The sequence below is a fragment of the Ambystoma mexicanum genome, chromosome 8, assembly GCF_040938575.1.
Source record: "Ambystoma mexicanum isolate Mex_15411 chromosome 8, UKY_AmexF1_1, whole genome shotgun sequence".
Taxonomy (NCBI): Eukaryota; Metazoa; Chordata; class Amphibia; order Caudata; family Ambystomatidae; genus Ambystoma; species Ambystoma mexicanum.
Window position 1 is genome coordinate 474,655,930 of NC_090929.1, and position 16,014 is coordinate 474,671,943.

At 47.5% G+C, this 16,014-nt stretch overlaps 1 protein-coding gene across 3 annotated transcripts in view; it reads right to left on the reverse strand.

Annotated features, from left to right (window-relative positions):
• Positions 1–16,014, reverse strand: part of ACAP3 (ArfGAP with coiled-coil, ankyrin repeat and PH domains 3) — a 738,004-nt gene that overhangs the window by 257,468 nt on the left and 464,522 nt on the right. For all 3 annotated transcript variants that reach the window (XM_069610099.1, XM_069610101.1, XM_069610100.1), the window contains exon 11: positions 9,124–9,236. In XM_069610099.1, the coding sequence (XP_069466200.1) occupies positions 9,124–9,236 (113 nt within the window). The remainder of the gene's footprint in view (positions 1–9,123; positions 9,237–16,014) is intronic.

Below are 16,014 nucleotides of genomic sequence, written 5' to 3' on the forward strand. Positions count from 1 at the left end.
CTGAAAGTTGGACTTCTTGGTTCGATCACAGATGCGTAATTTCTTACCCTCCTTGCCTTTGCCTCCGCTCAACTCCAGGAGTCGACTTCAAAACTGGGGTAGATACCATAGCTCTTCATAGACCAGTGCCTTTTGAGTAGTTTGATTTTAACTGTATAAATGATCAACAGCCTTTTTTGAGGAAGAGGCTGTTGCAGTAGTCCAGCCTAGAGGGAACGAGGGTCTGTGATGTGTGGCGAGAAGGAGAGAGAGAGAGAGGAGTCAAAGATGATTCCACAGTTTTTTGCCTCATAAGTGGGTGAGGGGAGGGGACCGAAGGAGGCTGGCGAGAGAGTTGGAGGCAAACAAGGAGCAGGCATCCCAATGAGAAGGATCTACGTCTTACTGGCATTAAGGCAGAGATCATTGGCAGAGCACCGAATAACAGCCAGGCAGCCAGGTATGAGGGAGGAGGGGGAGGAGGTAGGGGATGGCAGCTTGAAGGAGAGTTTTGTGTCATCTGCATAACACTAGAAATGAGGGGAGAAGGTGGAGATCCGGTGGGCCAGGTAGATGTTGAAGAGCCATGCCTATAGGATAGAGCCCTGAGGGACAGCACAGGTAGAGAGCGAGGTGGAGAAGAGAAAAGGACCAATTTGTACTTGGGAGGGTCTGTTTGAAAGGAAGGTGGTCAGCCAAGCAAGTGCCCTGTCCATGATGTCTAGGGTATTATGCAGACAGTTTGTGAGGATGGAGTGGTTGACTGTCAAAAGGCAGAAGAAAGATCAAGGAGGATCAGAACGGATGGAGTGTTTGAGTCCAGGTTAGAGAGGAGGTCTTCACAGGTGTTCAGAAGAACAGTTTCTGTGCCTCCGGATGCCATGAAACCTGACTGGTGGTCATGGAGGCAGCCAGCCATTTCAGTGCGGTGGGTCAGTTGGGGATGACCAGCCTCTCCATGAGTTTGCCCAGAAAAGGAGTGAGATAGGGTGATAGTTAGCTGGGCAAGAAGGGTCAGCAGATGGCTTTTTTATGAGAGGGTGCCCAAGAGAGTGCTTAGGGGGTTGTGGGAAGGAGCCAGTGGTAAAGGAGTGGTCACAGATGTCAGCCAAGGCTGGGGCGAGAGAGGCAATGTTGCTATTGATGGTTCTGGAGGAGCAGGGGGGCTCCTGATTAGAGGAAACTTTCATAGAGTGGACAACTCAAGAGATCTTGTCTGGTGCAATGGGAGAGAAGGAGTAGAGTATGGGGGGGAGAGAGGCGGGTCAAGGGAGGCAAGAGAAGGGAGTGGGTTGGGAGCAGATGATGACAGAGGACAGGATGTCCAGAGTTTTGGAGGCGAAGTGGGTGGCCAGTGCAGTGCAGAGGGCCTTGAGAGAGGAGGAGAGGAGACTGCAGTAGGATTGGCAAGTTTCTTGCAGATTTTAAGGAGCTCAGCCATGTTATTGGTGGTTCCAGAGATGCAGGCTTGGACATGGGCCATCTTCATGGAGCAGACGGTAGGCCATTTTGTCACAGGAGGAGCTAGATGCCTGCCACTTCCGCTCTGCAGCCTTGCACTTGCATTTCCAATCTGCCAAGTCGGAATCATACCAAGATTTGCATTCAGAGGCAGGCTTCATGCAGATTTTCCTGAGGGGGGCACCGATGTACAGTGTGTTAGAGATAGCGAGATGGAGGTTAGCTAGAACAGAGTCAGACGTAGAGTCCAAAGAAGGGGGTGGGGGGACGATGAAGGAAGAGGCAAATGCAGCAACTGACACATGCTTCATCGGTCCAATGATGGAGAAGGGGACTGGCAGTGCGGGCAGAGGCATCATCAGGGGACAGGAGAGGTCAAGGTGAGAAGAGAGGATAGAGTGGTCAGACCATGAGAGAGGGGTAGTAAGAGGGCTGGAGAGTGGGATGCCGGTTGAGATGAGAGCAGCTAAGGTGTGTCCGGCAGAATGGGTTGGGCCAGAGGGAAGCATACTGAGGGGAAGAGTGTCGCAGAGGTCATGAAAGAGTACAGTAGCCATCTCCGGAGAGTCGAGATGGATGTTAAAGTCCCCAAGGAAGATACGTTTGGGGGAGGAGGAAAGAATAGAGGAGGACAGGTCCGCCCATTCTGATAGGAAAAGGGACGTTTGGCCGGGGGGCCTGTAGATGGTAGCAAGAGTAAGAGAGAAGGTAGGCGAGACAGATAGCCTGCAGACTACGCTTTCAAAGGATGAGTAGGTTTGAGTGGGGATGATGGAGGCAGTAACCCAATCAGGGAAGATCAGTGCCACTCTGCCGCCAGGGCGGGAAGGCCTGGGATTGGACAGGATCTCGTAGCCCTTAGGGAGAAGAGTGTCACAGGCAGCGACGGAGCTGGACTTGAACCACGTCTCAGTGAGAGCAAGGACATCAAGGTCAAGGTCTTCAAGCAGGAGACAGATGTCAGAGGAGTGTTTGATAGCAGAGCAAGAGTTGAAGGTAGCTAAGTGAAGCTGGTTGCCCCCTTTAAAGGATGTGCGGGGGGGTGCACAGGGGTGGGGTGCCACCACTGGGGGGTTAGGGGAGACAGGGGTGGTGAAACAGGGGGGGGGGGGTTGAAGAGAGATGGAAGACGCCTGTCAAGCAGGAGGTGGCTCGGGTGGGAGCCCTGGGCCATGATAGTGCCATTGTGATAGGCATTAATGGTGCATTTGGTAGATGCAAAGTGAGCCAAGAGCACTTCCCATCTGGTGCCGTCAGTAATGGGAGTGGAAGCAAAAGGGGAGAGGACAGAAACCATACGGGGAGTCCATAAGTCAGAGGAAGGAACAACAAAGAGAATGTTGGTGATAGTCTGTCTGGAGGAAGTATTGATGTAGTTGTCTGCAAAAGGCAGACAAGGTTGAAACACAGGAGTGTCTTTTTAAATGTCTTCCTTCCAGACTTTGTGAGATGGGGGGGATAGGTGAGGGAGAAGCAATTAAAATAGATAGGTGAGGTGGAGAGCACCATGAGTGCTGAGACAAGAGGGGAGTGGGGGGTAGCAGGGAGAGACTTTGGAGCGCTGTGCAACAGTAGAATCTCACCAGGCGGCCAAGCAGACAAAAACAATGAGGACACTAATGATGCCCAGATAGAAATATCATTAACACATTGGAAACACACCTAAATTCGAAATTGTCAGAAAGCACTAAAATGCAGTACAAAATGGGGGATACATAGTTGGAAGTACACCAGACAATTGAACAAGGGTTTTAGATTTTGTTCTTTCTTTTGAAGCAGAGCATTTAGCAAACAGCAGAGAGTATACAGCAAGTGGCGCACACGATTAATATTACAATTGGTGCAGAGATTGGAGGTTATAGTTAGGCAAGTTGGAAAGGAGCAGGAAACAACCGAGAGTATTCCGAGAGTCCAAGTAGGTGTACGGAGCTGGTCAATGGCATCCATGAGTCATACCAGAGAAAGTTCAAAGTTAGTTTTTTTTTCGTGGTCAAAGCGCACAGTGGTCCAAGTCTGTGTGATACATTTTTAGAAACGTTGCCGAGAGGCAAAAGGGGCAAGGAGAGGTGCCCCCTCCAGATCCAGTCAGGGCCAGGCAGGGGTCTCTTAGTGTGGGCCTTGATTGGCTATTAGGTGGTGGATCAGCCAATTAAGTGTGGCTAAAAGCAGGCTCAGTGAGGCCATGAATGCAGTTCTGCTGTGTGAAATTACCCCAACACACACAGATCAACCTGGGCCTATCTCGGAGCAGCCCTCGCCGGCGGGGCGGGAAAGACCAAGATGAAAAAGGTCTGCAGCTCGCCAGAGCTTGAAGAGACTCCGGTCTCATGAAGAAGTGAACCATTCCAACAAATGGCCTCCAAACCTCTGAATAACAATGGCTAAATTGTATTCTCTAGTTGAGGTCTGTGTGGGTTTTCGCAGAGCAGGTTTCTTCCAGATAAAGTAAAACGTCAGAATTGATGGTGTAAAATTTGACATGTACTAACCGCAATCGACCAGGAAAACAAAATTCAGAAGAAGAATGTTCTGCCAAATTGCCTCATATATGTGGTATTAAACAAGGAGCCTCCTTTACAGATCAGACCATTCATGCAGATGACTGTAGTTGTGTCTTACTGCAGATGACTGACAGTACTGTTGTGGGAAGAAGGTTGATATAAGAGGTCACATTCGGCACAGGCCGGTTTGGTAGAAGACAGCTCAGTCCATTAAAGGCATTTTGGAGTTCTACATTCAGATGACTACACTAAAAGATTGTGGCAGAGACCAAAAATACTGCACTTGCCTGCTTGTCTGTTACATACAATGTAAAAGGTTACAGAGATCAATGCACTAAACATGTACATTTAAAGAGGCAAAGTAGTTTGGAACATGGCACAGAACAAAAGATTCTTGAGAATCTGTGAAAATCAACCAGTCAGGTTCCAGTTTTATGTCGGAAGTTAGGATATCGATCAGGAAAACATTTATATTTAGGCTGTATGGTAACCAGATGGTTTTGGAAGAGCAACCTTTGGTGTCTGGCTGGCTGGTGGTTAGGTAAGGTATTGTGGCACTGCACTGCACTATGGAGGACCTTTTAGCCAGAACAAGGCTATCGAAGTTGACCCTTCATTTTACCTTCATACAATGTAGGGTCTTCATGGCTAATGAGACAAGGTCAGAGCATTCTAGACCTAAAACGGTATGGGTAGCATGTTTTGGAGACATACATTCTGTAAAGTATTTGCTCTTAGACCAGTGTTTGTTATATTGCAGTAGTTGAGGCAAGGTGTGCCAACAGCGATCATGGGGTCAGTCTGGGGAAAAGGAAGAATACCCCTTAAGAGCCAGAGTTGTACATGGAGGACCTGGTTACTGCATTGACATGTGGGTTAAACAACATATCAGCATCAAAAAACATGCCCAGCCTGTGGACATGCTGCTTGACCTCAGGGTAGAGCTCTAGTTGGGGCAGCCATTCACAAGGGTAAGGATATGGCTCAATCAGACCTGGCAGCATGGTTTCTAAGTTTGATGGGTTTAGCCAGAGACGATTATACACCATCCAAACGTAGATGCCAAGGAGCTAGTCTGTTATTGCGTTACAACGCCCTTGCCTTCATCCAGCTTTACGCAGGCCTGTGTGTCAATAGTGAACATGCGGAATTACCCTTTACAGTGTGCAATGATATTCAATAAGAGTGCCATATAAATTGAACAGTATCAGTGAGGCGGGCATTCGTTTCAGGGACTATGTATAGGACGTGACTGTGGTAGACATGAAGGACCCTAGTTTCAAATAATATATTTCATAGTGGAGGAGTGGAGGGAACTATGTGCGACTTGCACCTAATATTCCTACAGACTCCATTATGCAACTATAGAGGATGCAGTGGTCTACTACATCAAAGGCCACAGATAGGCTGTGCTGTAGCAATGCACAAACTTGCAATTGATCTATGGCAATAAGCAGTTCTTCTCAGACACTCATGGTGGTTGTTTCAGTTCCTTTTCCATGGCTGAAACCAGATCAAAAGTAATGGTGTGTGGAGAGTTTTTTGGTTACTGCTAGTTCATGGGTTCCCAAAGCAAAACAAAAGAGGTGATCGGTGGAAGGTTTAGAATGAATCTTAAACATCTGGCATTGCTCTGGCCAACCCTCCAGACCATCATTCTTCGCCTGCCAAGCCATTACAAAAGAGGAAAGACCATATGCAAATCAGGCTTGGTCCCATCCCAAAAGGGGCAGTCTGGTAAGAACTGGTGGGTCACATCCCTTCTGCACAAGACCACAAGCACCCCCAAACATGTTTCAGCCTAGTTGGGCCTGCTCAGTGAGTAGTAGCCTGGGTCTCTCGGCCCATCAGGCACAGGACTCACATCTGGGAATACCCGTCCCACTACGGGTGACTACAGCAAAACAAAAGAGATAATGGCTGGAAGGCTTAGAATTAATCTTATGCCTCTGGCATTGATCTGGGAAACCTTCCAGACAATCATTCTTCACCTGCCAAGCCGTTACAAAAGAGGAAAGACCATATGCAAATCAGGCCTGGTCCCACCCCAAAAGGGGCTGTCCAGCTTGAATTGCTTGGCCACATCCCTTCTGCACGAGACCACAAGCATCTCCAGGCATGCAAGAGAAGGCCAGAGAAAGGAATATAGGAGAATTCTGGTGAAATGGCTCCCTGTGCTATTCTATCTATGACAATGTGTAGGCAAATGGTAAACAACCACCCTAGGAAAAGGCGCTAAACCCTGTGCCAGACTGAATGGATTCTTTATTTTGGATTTTCTGTGAAAAGAGGACTGCTCTAGGATCAATATGGGTTGTACTCACCGTATGGTTGTTAACAGTTTGCCTTGAGGTTAAAAATCAACCTGGACTAATTCTGTGGAGGATCTGAGGGTGTAAACTTTAGATTGGTAGAATGGCATCCAACAATGATATATGATATTTCATTTGTATTGTGCTCATATACAAGTGTTTCAGAGCACGACAAGGCAAGGGAGAGGAACAAGAGGGGACAAAAAACAACGATGTTACTAGGCCCAGTGACATTGAGAATGTGCAGGGGTAAGGGGAGCCAGAAAGTGCAAGGAAGAGGGAGGGGGCAGGGGGGGGGGGAGTGGAAAGTGCTGAGCAAGGGATAAAAACAACAACAAATGGTAGTGCAGCCCGCAAGTTGGCAAGTGCAAGATTAAAGCGCAGACAAGGTGTGTCTGGTAAGTGCAGGTAGGCGGACTGTCGGTTACAGATACAGACCCAAGTGCAAGGGTTGCCAGAGGTAGTGCAGGTGTGTGGCTGCGTGGGCAGGGAACTGAGCCCGAAAACCAGTCCGGTGCCAAGAACAAACAGATCAGCAAGGGAGAGGAAAAGCAAAGGCAGAGGCAAAGAGGAAGGTCTTGAAGATGGTTCTCCTCAAGTTTCAGAGAGGCAGGGAGGCTGTTCCAGAGGGAGACCCCAGCCGAGGAAAGAGATCTACCCCAACTCGTTGCTTGGAGAAGTGGCTGACCCTGAGGGAGTTGGAGATGGAGGAGCGAGGAGCTCGAGTAGGAAGGTATTTACGGAGGGAGAGTTGAAGGTATTGTGGACCCAGACCCCGGAAAGCCTTGTGGACAATGCAAAGGGTCTTGAATTTAATCCTTGCAGCCACTGGGAGCCAATGAAATGGAATTATAATTCAATGTGCAATAAGACAAAGTTGTTTAGCCTTCCAAGCTCGAACTTCGTCTTTTTGCACATTGAATTAAAATTACATTTGTTTAAGCACACTAAGACAACTGTGTTGATCCATATTGTTTTGGATCGTGTATCTTATTTCCTATCCCTGTCAAGAGAATATTACCTACCAGGCTAGCGCAATCACTCAGAGCCTTCCTTGTTCATACCTACCGGGAGGAGGTGCTTGACAAACAAAATAATGATGAGGTTTTGAATTTTTCATGAGTAATAGAGTATGAGTTCTGGTGCATGGGTTACAATGGTTTCTCAGGACCCAAGTATCTGTGGCAGGGGCAGCGAGTCGTTGGTAATATTGGTCGAACTGTATTAAGGAAGACCTTGGACCTTCATCGATCCCTAGAAGCCATGTCTGACCTGCATGCCCCCCTGCTTTCATTTGACCTGATCTACGGCTATGTTTGGACCACTAGTACTTGTAATGCCTCAAGAAGAAACTACTATTATTACTGCCTGATCTGAAGAGGTAAACATGTATATTTTATTGTGCATGGATAACTTGTTGCAAAGAAATATTTATTACAAAGCATTTATGTTTTTTTTACAGGCAAAAAATATTTTTTATGAGGCAGGTAATCTGGGGGTAATCTTCGAATCTACTCTCTCCTTCTCTTCTCACATCTCGGACATGTCCAGAAAATCCCACTACTAGCTGCACCTCCTCAGAGGTATTCTACCTTTTCTCACCTACCCCCAGAGGCTCACTGTCTCCAGTACCCTGGTTCTCTCCAGACTTGACTACTGTAACAGTCTCTTTCTCAATCATCCTACTTTTACTCCCTGACCTCTTCAACTTATCCAGAACAGAACCGCAAGACTTATCCTGGGCCTGAAGCCCAGGGACTGCATCTCTCTGGCGCTGAAATCCCTCCACTGGCTTCCAGTGGCTGCAAGGATCAGGTTTGTGTCCCTCTGCATAGTCCACAAGGCTTTCTGGGGGCTGGGGTCCAGTCTACCAACAACGCTTTCTTCCTAAATACTCTCCCTCCAGAGCCCCCCACTCGGCCTCCTCCAGCTCTCTGCGGGTGAGACATTTTGCCAAAAAGAGGTTTGGGGGTAGATCCTTATCCTCTGCAGGTGCCTCCCTCTGGAAGCATACCTACTTCTCTCTGTCTTGAGCCGGACTTCCTTAAGTTCCGGAAACTCCTCAAGACATTCCTCTTCTCCTCCTGTTTCTCTCTCACTCTCCCTTGCTAACCTACTCTCTTCTCTCCTCCAATCTGCTCAGTCAGCTGACTGGTCGCCTGGTGCACCTCCAGAGCCTCACAGGTCGCAGGCTCTGTCGCCAGTCCTACATTTGCCTCTGGGCCTCGCACTCTGGCCGGCATTACTGCACTCGGAATACGTTCCATGAGAGTGGCACCCACTCTGCACTTAACCCTGGGCACACTTGTCCCCATCTCCCTCCTTCACACTTCTGTCTGCTCACTTGCACGACCTTTGAATGTACTAGGCTTAGCATGTTTGTCTGTCCTGTCCTCTTCTATCTCCCCTCCCTAGTTGGTTCTGCCTGCATGCATAGGCGCACTGAAGACTAACCTTTTTGTCTTGTATGTTCCTCTCCTGCCTGCCCTCTTTTTTTCACCCACTCTTTGTTAAACACTTATACTAGTAGAAATGCCCCGGCCTAGTATGCTAGTTATTGCTGTTAGATCATTCGGAATCTTCAAGGCCTAAGAATGACAATGTTTATCCCCTTGTTCCCTCGCGCCTTGAAGTGCTTTGAAGCACTTCACTTGTGTACACACGATTTACAAATAAACAATTACAATTACAATTACTTGCTTATACTCTAATTGGGAATGGGACTTACTTTTTTACTTCCTACAAAATCATTTTACTCCCACATTTAAAAAATAGAGGCTAAAATACTCCCACTTCAATTCTTATCTGGAGTATTGCCCATAGGAATGAGTTGACCATCAAAGGCTTGGCTAACGTGGCCTTAAACTTACCGATTCCACGTCTTGAAAGCATTGCTTGCTCTCTTGAAGAGGTAGCCTTCCATGACAACACCATTTGGGGCATCCACATTGAACTCAACTTTGGAGTCATCGTAGGAGAAATCCTAGAAAGGGAAGACAAGGTGGAAGGACTTGAGAGGTATACAGTTGCCTACAGAGGAAACAACATGATGTAAAAATAAAAATGGAAGAAGAGAATATCTGTTTCTAAATGAATCTATTCTAGAAAGACTCAACCTTGCTACTGTTCCTTTGCATTGGAACGTACGTCCCCTGAAAACCCTAAGTTGTATTGTTTTTAAAATATTCCAGGGATACCTAACATACTACCAGAGACCAAAGGTATTTTGATATTTGTTTCACATTGCATCATTTAACTCAATTTGAAGGTCCCCTGATGAAGCAGATCCACCTTCATTCTACTAATAATCACATGTATTTACTTAATTTCAAAGTTTATCAAAGCCTCATATGTCAGTGACATGGCAATGTTCAGGAGAAGAATGTACTGCTTTAATGCAAAACCTATGATGGCTGCCCTCTAGCAATGGGCTTATCCCCGTGTATGATTTACTGTTAAAATATGTACATAAAAGAAGTGTGCTTTTAAAATAATTTAAAAAATGTACCTCTCTAAATCAAAAATCACACTGGTGGAGCAGAGAGGAAATTGTAAACAAATGAATGCAAGCATGGCAATTTAAACCAAGCTTTGCATTACGTGTTTTGCATGATCAGGCATACCAGCAAGTGTAATCGTTTTGCAAACATGGAACTCTTTCCTAATATCAAAATGTGTCATTTTTCAGGTGTGCCACAACATTTCCAAAGTACTGCTAAAAAGGGGCAGAATTTAGTATTACTCATGTTAAAAAGCCTGAAGAAGAAACTAATATACATTTCTGATATTTGTTGCCCTGCACATCCATATCACCAGGATGTGCACATCATTTAAACAGAGCAACTCTATGTGTAGTGGTAAAAACCTGAGGGTGTTCTCCCAAGTAGACCTCAGGAATCCATTATTCAGGTGGCCACGGGAAGGCTGGAGCTCTAAGATCCCAACCCTGGGGATGGACGAGCGAGGGAGTATCACCTGGGTAGGGGAGCCCAGGGTTGTGCTCAGGGAAAAGCCCTAGGTGAGACGCGGTATCATGCCGAGGAAAAAGGAGAGGAGGATAAGTGCCTGAGATTTTCTTTGGGTATTCCACATCTACCTCCCCTCCCCCCGAAGAAGCTTCCTTAATTAATTCCAACCACCCCTACACTTCTAGTAAACCAACTAGGAGCCCAAACCCTGTTACCCTCAAAAACCACAATTCCCAGAATTCTTGGTTTTCTGTTGCATACCCAAATACTTCCGGTCATTCCTTGTCCCGTCCCTCTGATCATTAGGTCCCGCACGCTCAACCTGTTCAGATAAAACACTACCATTCCCACAATCCCCCGTGTTTATTTCATGATAAAACTGTTTACCTGACATATCCCAACCCAAGGGTCAAGCAATTGAACGGAATCACACACACTTGATGGTCCTTTCCCTTCCCCACAGGGATAAAAGGTGGAGCACAAGAGCACAAGAGAAGCAAGGCAGACCGCACAATGTGAGAGCTAACTCAGCACGGCAGTTTAAGAGGAGGTGAAAGATGGTGAATAACAAGAGGGTGACAAGGAGAGAAGTGACCTTGCCGTCTCCGGTCAAGGCCTGTGAAAGCTCTGCGGACAAAAATAGAAGGCCGCGAACAGAGGCCAGCGTGTGTTGCAGCATATATCAATGGTACACAAGACACTACTCCACTGATTACCAAGCCAAGGAGAGACGCTTGTCTCAGTGGTACCAACCTTGACTCCAAATAGAAGGAAAGCCAAGCAGTTCATCACACCCGGTGAGTCAAGGGGAGAGTCGATAAGAAACCCAACTGTGTTGAACAAAAAGTAGCAAGCAGCTAATTTGAACTTTGAAAGGTTTAAAAGGAACTATTGAGAAAAGTAGGGTAAAACCAGCAACAGAGGTGTCCGGCACCACTTGGTTGTTCACGTAGGAAACTCTGGGCGATTACCCAACGGTAGAGACTACCGTAACCAGAAGGCCTTGGGAAGAGGCGAAGAGGGGTCAAAGTGGTCATACAGGGGTCTTGTAAAATCCTATGTACCGTCGAAAGTCTTTGACCGACAGGTGATTGTGAAGCTAAGGGAAATGATTCCCGCACGGTGAAATCAGAATATGAACATTGTGTTTCGTAATGGTTGGCAAAAGTGACCCCGGCGAAGGGATGCTAACAAAAATGGGCGAAGTCTAAAGTCCCGAAGTACAGTGAACTGTCTGTAGAAGTTGGCGAAAGTGAACCCGGCAGAGGGAAGCCGACAACCAGAATAGTGTGTGGATTGAAGTGAACCTGACCAAGGGGTGTCCACAGTGAACTATCTGCAAAATTTGGTGAGAGTGAACCCGGCAGAGGGCAGCCGACAATCAGCGACGAAGCCGGAAGAACTGTTTAAAAAGACACTAAGACTTGTGAAAGTAAGAAGTATTAGAAGACTAGGGGAAGTGAACTGTCCCCCCTTGTCAAGAGGCTGTGAGCCCAGTCGTGGGAGATCCAGGGGTGAAAAGTCCTCACCCACAGTCCATTTGGAAAGGAACTTTTTGTTTGTTTGTTTGTTGTTGAATACCTCAGGCCCTCGAAGGCAAGATACTTTTTATTGAAAAGGGACTTAAACCACCGATGAACCTGATAGCTGGAACGGAACTGTCGGCTCGTGCTGAGAAAGGTCAAGCATGTGCGGTGCTCCAAGGTGCCAGGGAGACCCCTGGAAATCACATCCTGACTTATTATTTGGAACACTTCTTTCTTTATTGAAACCCTTTCCCACACTCTTTCTGTAATTAGTTGTAACAAATGTTTGTTTTGTGCCGCAATATTTCAATGTTCTTGTCATAAGGCTTTGAATGCCATAGAATAAAATCTCTCTGATGATCCACTACTTTGCCAAGTACTGCAACGAGGAAGATGACTCGTATCACTTTCATGCTTTGGGTCGCAGACCCTGGTTTCTCCTCTTCTTTGAACTGGCCCACTTGGTTCACTTTCCTGCCAAGTACTGCCACGAGAAAGATGGCTCATACTTTGTTTAGGGTCCCCGACCCTCCTTTGGCTGTCAGTGGGCTTATTTTTGTCACTGTTAAGAGGGCCTGTGACTCAAGTTCTCTTTATGGTGTTTGGGGCTCTCACCCCTTCCCTGGTGGGTCATCGGGCTACACTCCACCACTGCGATAAGGAGGTTTGTAGGCTTTGTGCCCCCGTCATTCCACCCAATCGTTATGTTTGCAAAGGGGCCTAGGGACAACTGCATGCAACCTCTTGTGAACCGCCCGGAGTCCCCTCTGGCTCTCCCGTGCCACCCTTTACCTTGTGGGGGTTTCTGTACGTCGCTGGGGCTTCCTGGGATGGCAGGCGTTTGGTTTGGCTTCTCCGGCATCTTGTTTTCGCTACGGCTGTGCGACAGCGTTCCCCGCTACCGTGTGCATTTCTTCCTCCTCTCAACAATGCTGTGCACAGGACTGCTCCAGCGGACCTTCCAATCATCTCACGCTGCCAAGTGCCAGTGTCCTTGGAGCTGTCCGCCTTCGGATCAACAACACAGATTTGAATCTCCTGTGTTCAGTGAGCAGCACATCTGCAGTCTCTCGCGGCTGCCCGAACCAATAGTCCATTGTCAATCTGTATACAATGTTGCCAGCAGTGATTGGGTCCATTTTATAAGTCCTTTGTCTCTTTTACAGATTCCATTTTAATTGCTGCACAGGGCCAACTTGTCTCAGTACTTGGATTACCTGGGTTCTGGTTGTTCTTCTTCGAGTCAGCACTTTCAAGAACCTTGAGGTACTCTACCTTATGCGTACATAAGTCTACTGTCTACAATGAGGTTGGCAGTGGAAGGAGGGGCTAGAGTATGTGATGTTCTTATAAGGGTTGTACCTTAGATGGCCGTCCTTACCCCCAGAAGGGGAGTCCCTCCCGATGAGATCTTCTCACATTATACCACCCCCAGGGGGACTAAAGGTTAGCGGCCGCACCTCCCTGGTCTCATGGAAAGGGGCTTCCTCCTGGGTAGAAGTGATGCCAACCAAAGGATCGTCACAGTTGCCACAACACTTAATGGCAACCTGCTCAAATCATCCCAAAGCCCAACTGTGTAGAGGGGAGCTTATTGAATTGCTGTACTGGATCTTTGCTCTACTGGGCCTTAACAAAGTGACTAGAATGTTCCTGTGTTGTCTACCCTGCACTGCTTTCTTTTAGGGAGTGTAGATTGTAGCCTATGATTGAAACTCCTTCAGCCAGAGGGAGAAAGATACGCTTAAACAAGTGCACATTCAGTGAGTGGGCCCCTCCAGAGTATACAACCTAAGGCTAGAGCCTGCACCCAGAAGGAAGCATTGAGGGCCTGACACTTGACCAAACCTATGCTCATTAAAAGAGGTTACTTGGGTTTGAAGTTCTGGCACCAATGGACAAAATCTCTTAGAAGAAACCTCAGGACTTCTGATTTCCGCATCTTCCTTGCTTGTGTGATCACCAATTTCAAAATTCCCAAGTATGCAAGTTTAGCGCCTCACTTTTGAAGCAAGATCTAAACCAGGCTCCTGCTTGAGAGGACAACCTGCCATCAGAAGTGCAAGAAACACCTGCCACATCAGTGGCAAGGATCAAACAAGACTACTAAGCCATGTTTTGTGTAATTTTATAAGGTTTCTTAACAGTGTGGAGCAAAATAGGAAACCAGTATTCAATAAAACTTAACTAAATTATCAGGATTGGTAGGATGCTAACTAAAAGGTTCAGGGATAACTAAAAGTTCAGAATTGATTTTTTTCAGTGTCAGGTTTTTCCCAGGATTCCTTCTTCGGGGAGGTTTGCAACAAAGTCTCTTTACAAAATCACAGGGTTTTCACAATATCCAGTTGTCATCTCCTTCCATTACATTTTGGTGGCCACTCCACCGAATTATGCACTTGTCGGTAATTACCCGTGGCGGAATTGCCACAGAGAATCAGCGGGATTAGCACCAGAGCTAATTCCATCAGCGGATTTACCGCCAGAATCAGAAATGGTATTTCCACGTGTTACAAGTGGAAACACAGCTGAATTACCACTGAAAATAGGCGGTAATTCAGGCAAAAACACAATACAGTTATCTCCACCTAAAAGGTGCAGGTAAATGCATACAGGTGATGGAAATTAAGTCACAGGTGCACCCAATACACTCAGGAGGAATACATAAGGCTAACGCCTACCCCCAAAAAAAATGTCCAACTCCATGCTGCCACTAGCTGTTGCAAACTGAGACATGCAGCTGCTCCTGCTTGAATTGAGCTGCACAGGCTGGAACAGCAGCACAGGGAACAGAGAGGGGAAGGAAGAGGAGAAGCCATGCAAGGCGAGCACCCATAACCCGGATCAGGCCCTCACCTTTGACCTTAACTGACAACCAGCTGAACATACTGTACTGCCTGCTTATAAGGGCAACGGACATGGATACTGGATGAGTACAAGTGCCATCACACAAAATGATCTTGCAGCACCAGTGAAATGCAATGTCCAGGGGCGGTGGGGACATTACCACAACTGAACAATGCATGTCCTGTCAAGGCCCTGTATGTGCAGGACCTGCCCTCTCACCCCGCACATGACAGCTACTAACCCACCGGGCTAGGGATGCTGGACAAAACAACAGTATGTTGGTGATGCATATTGTCCCAACAGGCATGCAATACATTCACACACAGGACTGCATGAACTACAATGCAATTGAACACATCCCTGCACATCAAATGTCACATTTCAACACTGCACGAAGATAATGCAATGCTGGCAGAAAGTTATACCATGTACTCCGTCAACCATGTAATGGAAGGAAAGCAGAGACCACAAACCTGCACAATTACGCCTAATCACCCATCATGCACATGCATGGTAGCAACGCACAGGCCCAACAAGACCAACATGCATTCTGCCATGCTAATTACAGACCATGAAAGTGACAAGTGCGACGTGTGAGTCTGTGTTAGACGTGTCCAAAACCTCCTCCTCTTGACACCCATTGCTGGGGGAGTAGCAGCATGTTAGGTGCAGCGCTGCGAGCGCCTTGGTGGCATGCTCACCACAGATCCCTCGTTATGGGTGGCTGAAACGGAACCGCCCGGTTCACTAAACTGGACATGCTGAGGTGTAGGGTTATGGCCCTGGAGATGTTCTCATTGGTGGCCGACATTTGCTCACACAACTCCTGCACCCTTCGGTTCATAAGGGTGGTACTAGCAGTTCCTGCAGAAGCACAATGACACAGTCGGGCCAGGGCACTAGACACCTGGCTCAAGGCTCCGAGCACTGCATCACATATTTCCTGTGCATCAGACTGATGCTCCAGAGCCATGCGCTCCATCTTGTTCTGCCACCGCTCCATCTATGTGAGCCTCTGCCAGATGTCATCCAGGGTGTGTTGTGGCACTGACCTTGGAGACGGATGGAGGCGCCTTCCCTGGCTGCCAGACGCCTGCTCACCATGCACCTCGTCATCATCTGGCAGTGATTTGGTGTCCTCCGTATGGTGCCAATGGCGGGCATGGCAAAAAGATAAGGGGGAGGGCGAATGTCCGAACACGGTGGATGATCCATGAGACATCTCCCTCACAGGGGCAGTTGGAGAGGTGAAGCTGGTGTCCAGTGTAGTGTCCAGTTCCACTGCTTGTATATCATCCGTACTTAGGCGGGCGATTTGCACAATTGACTCCCCAACAGTTATGGGAGGCCCTGGAGCCTCCGTCGTGGGTGCTTTTGGGTTCATGACTGTGGCAGATGTCTGTTTATCTGATTTTAAAGC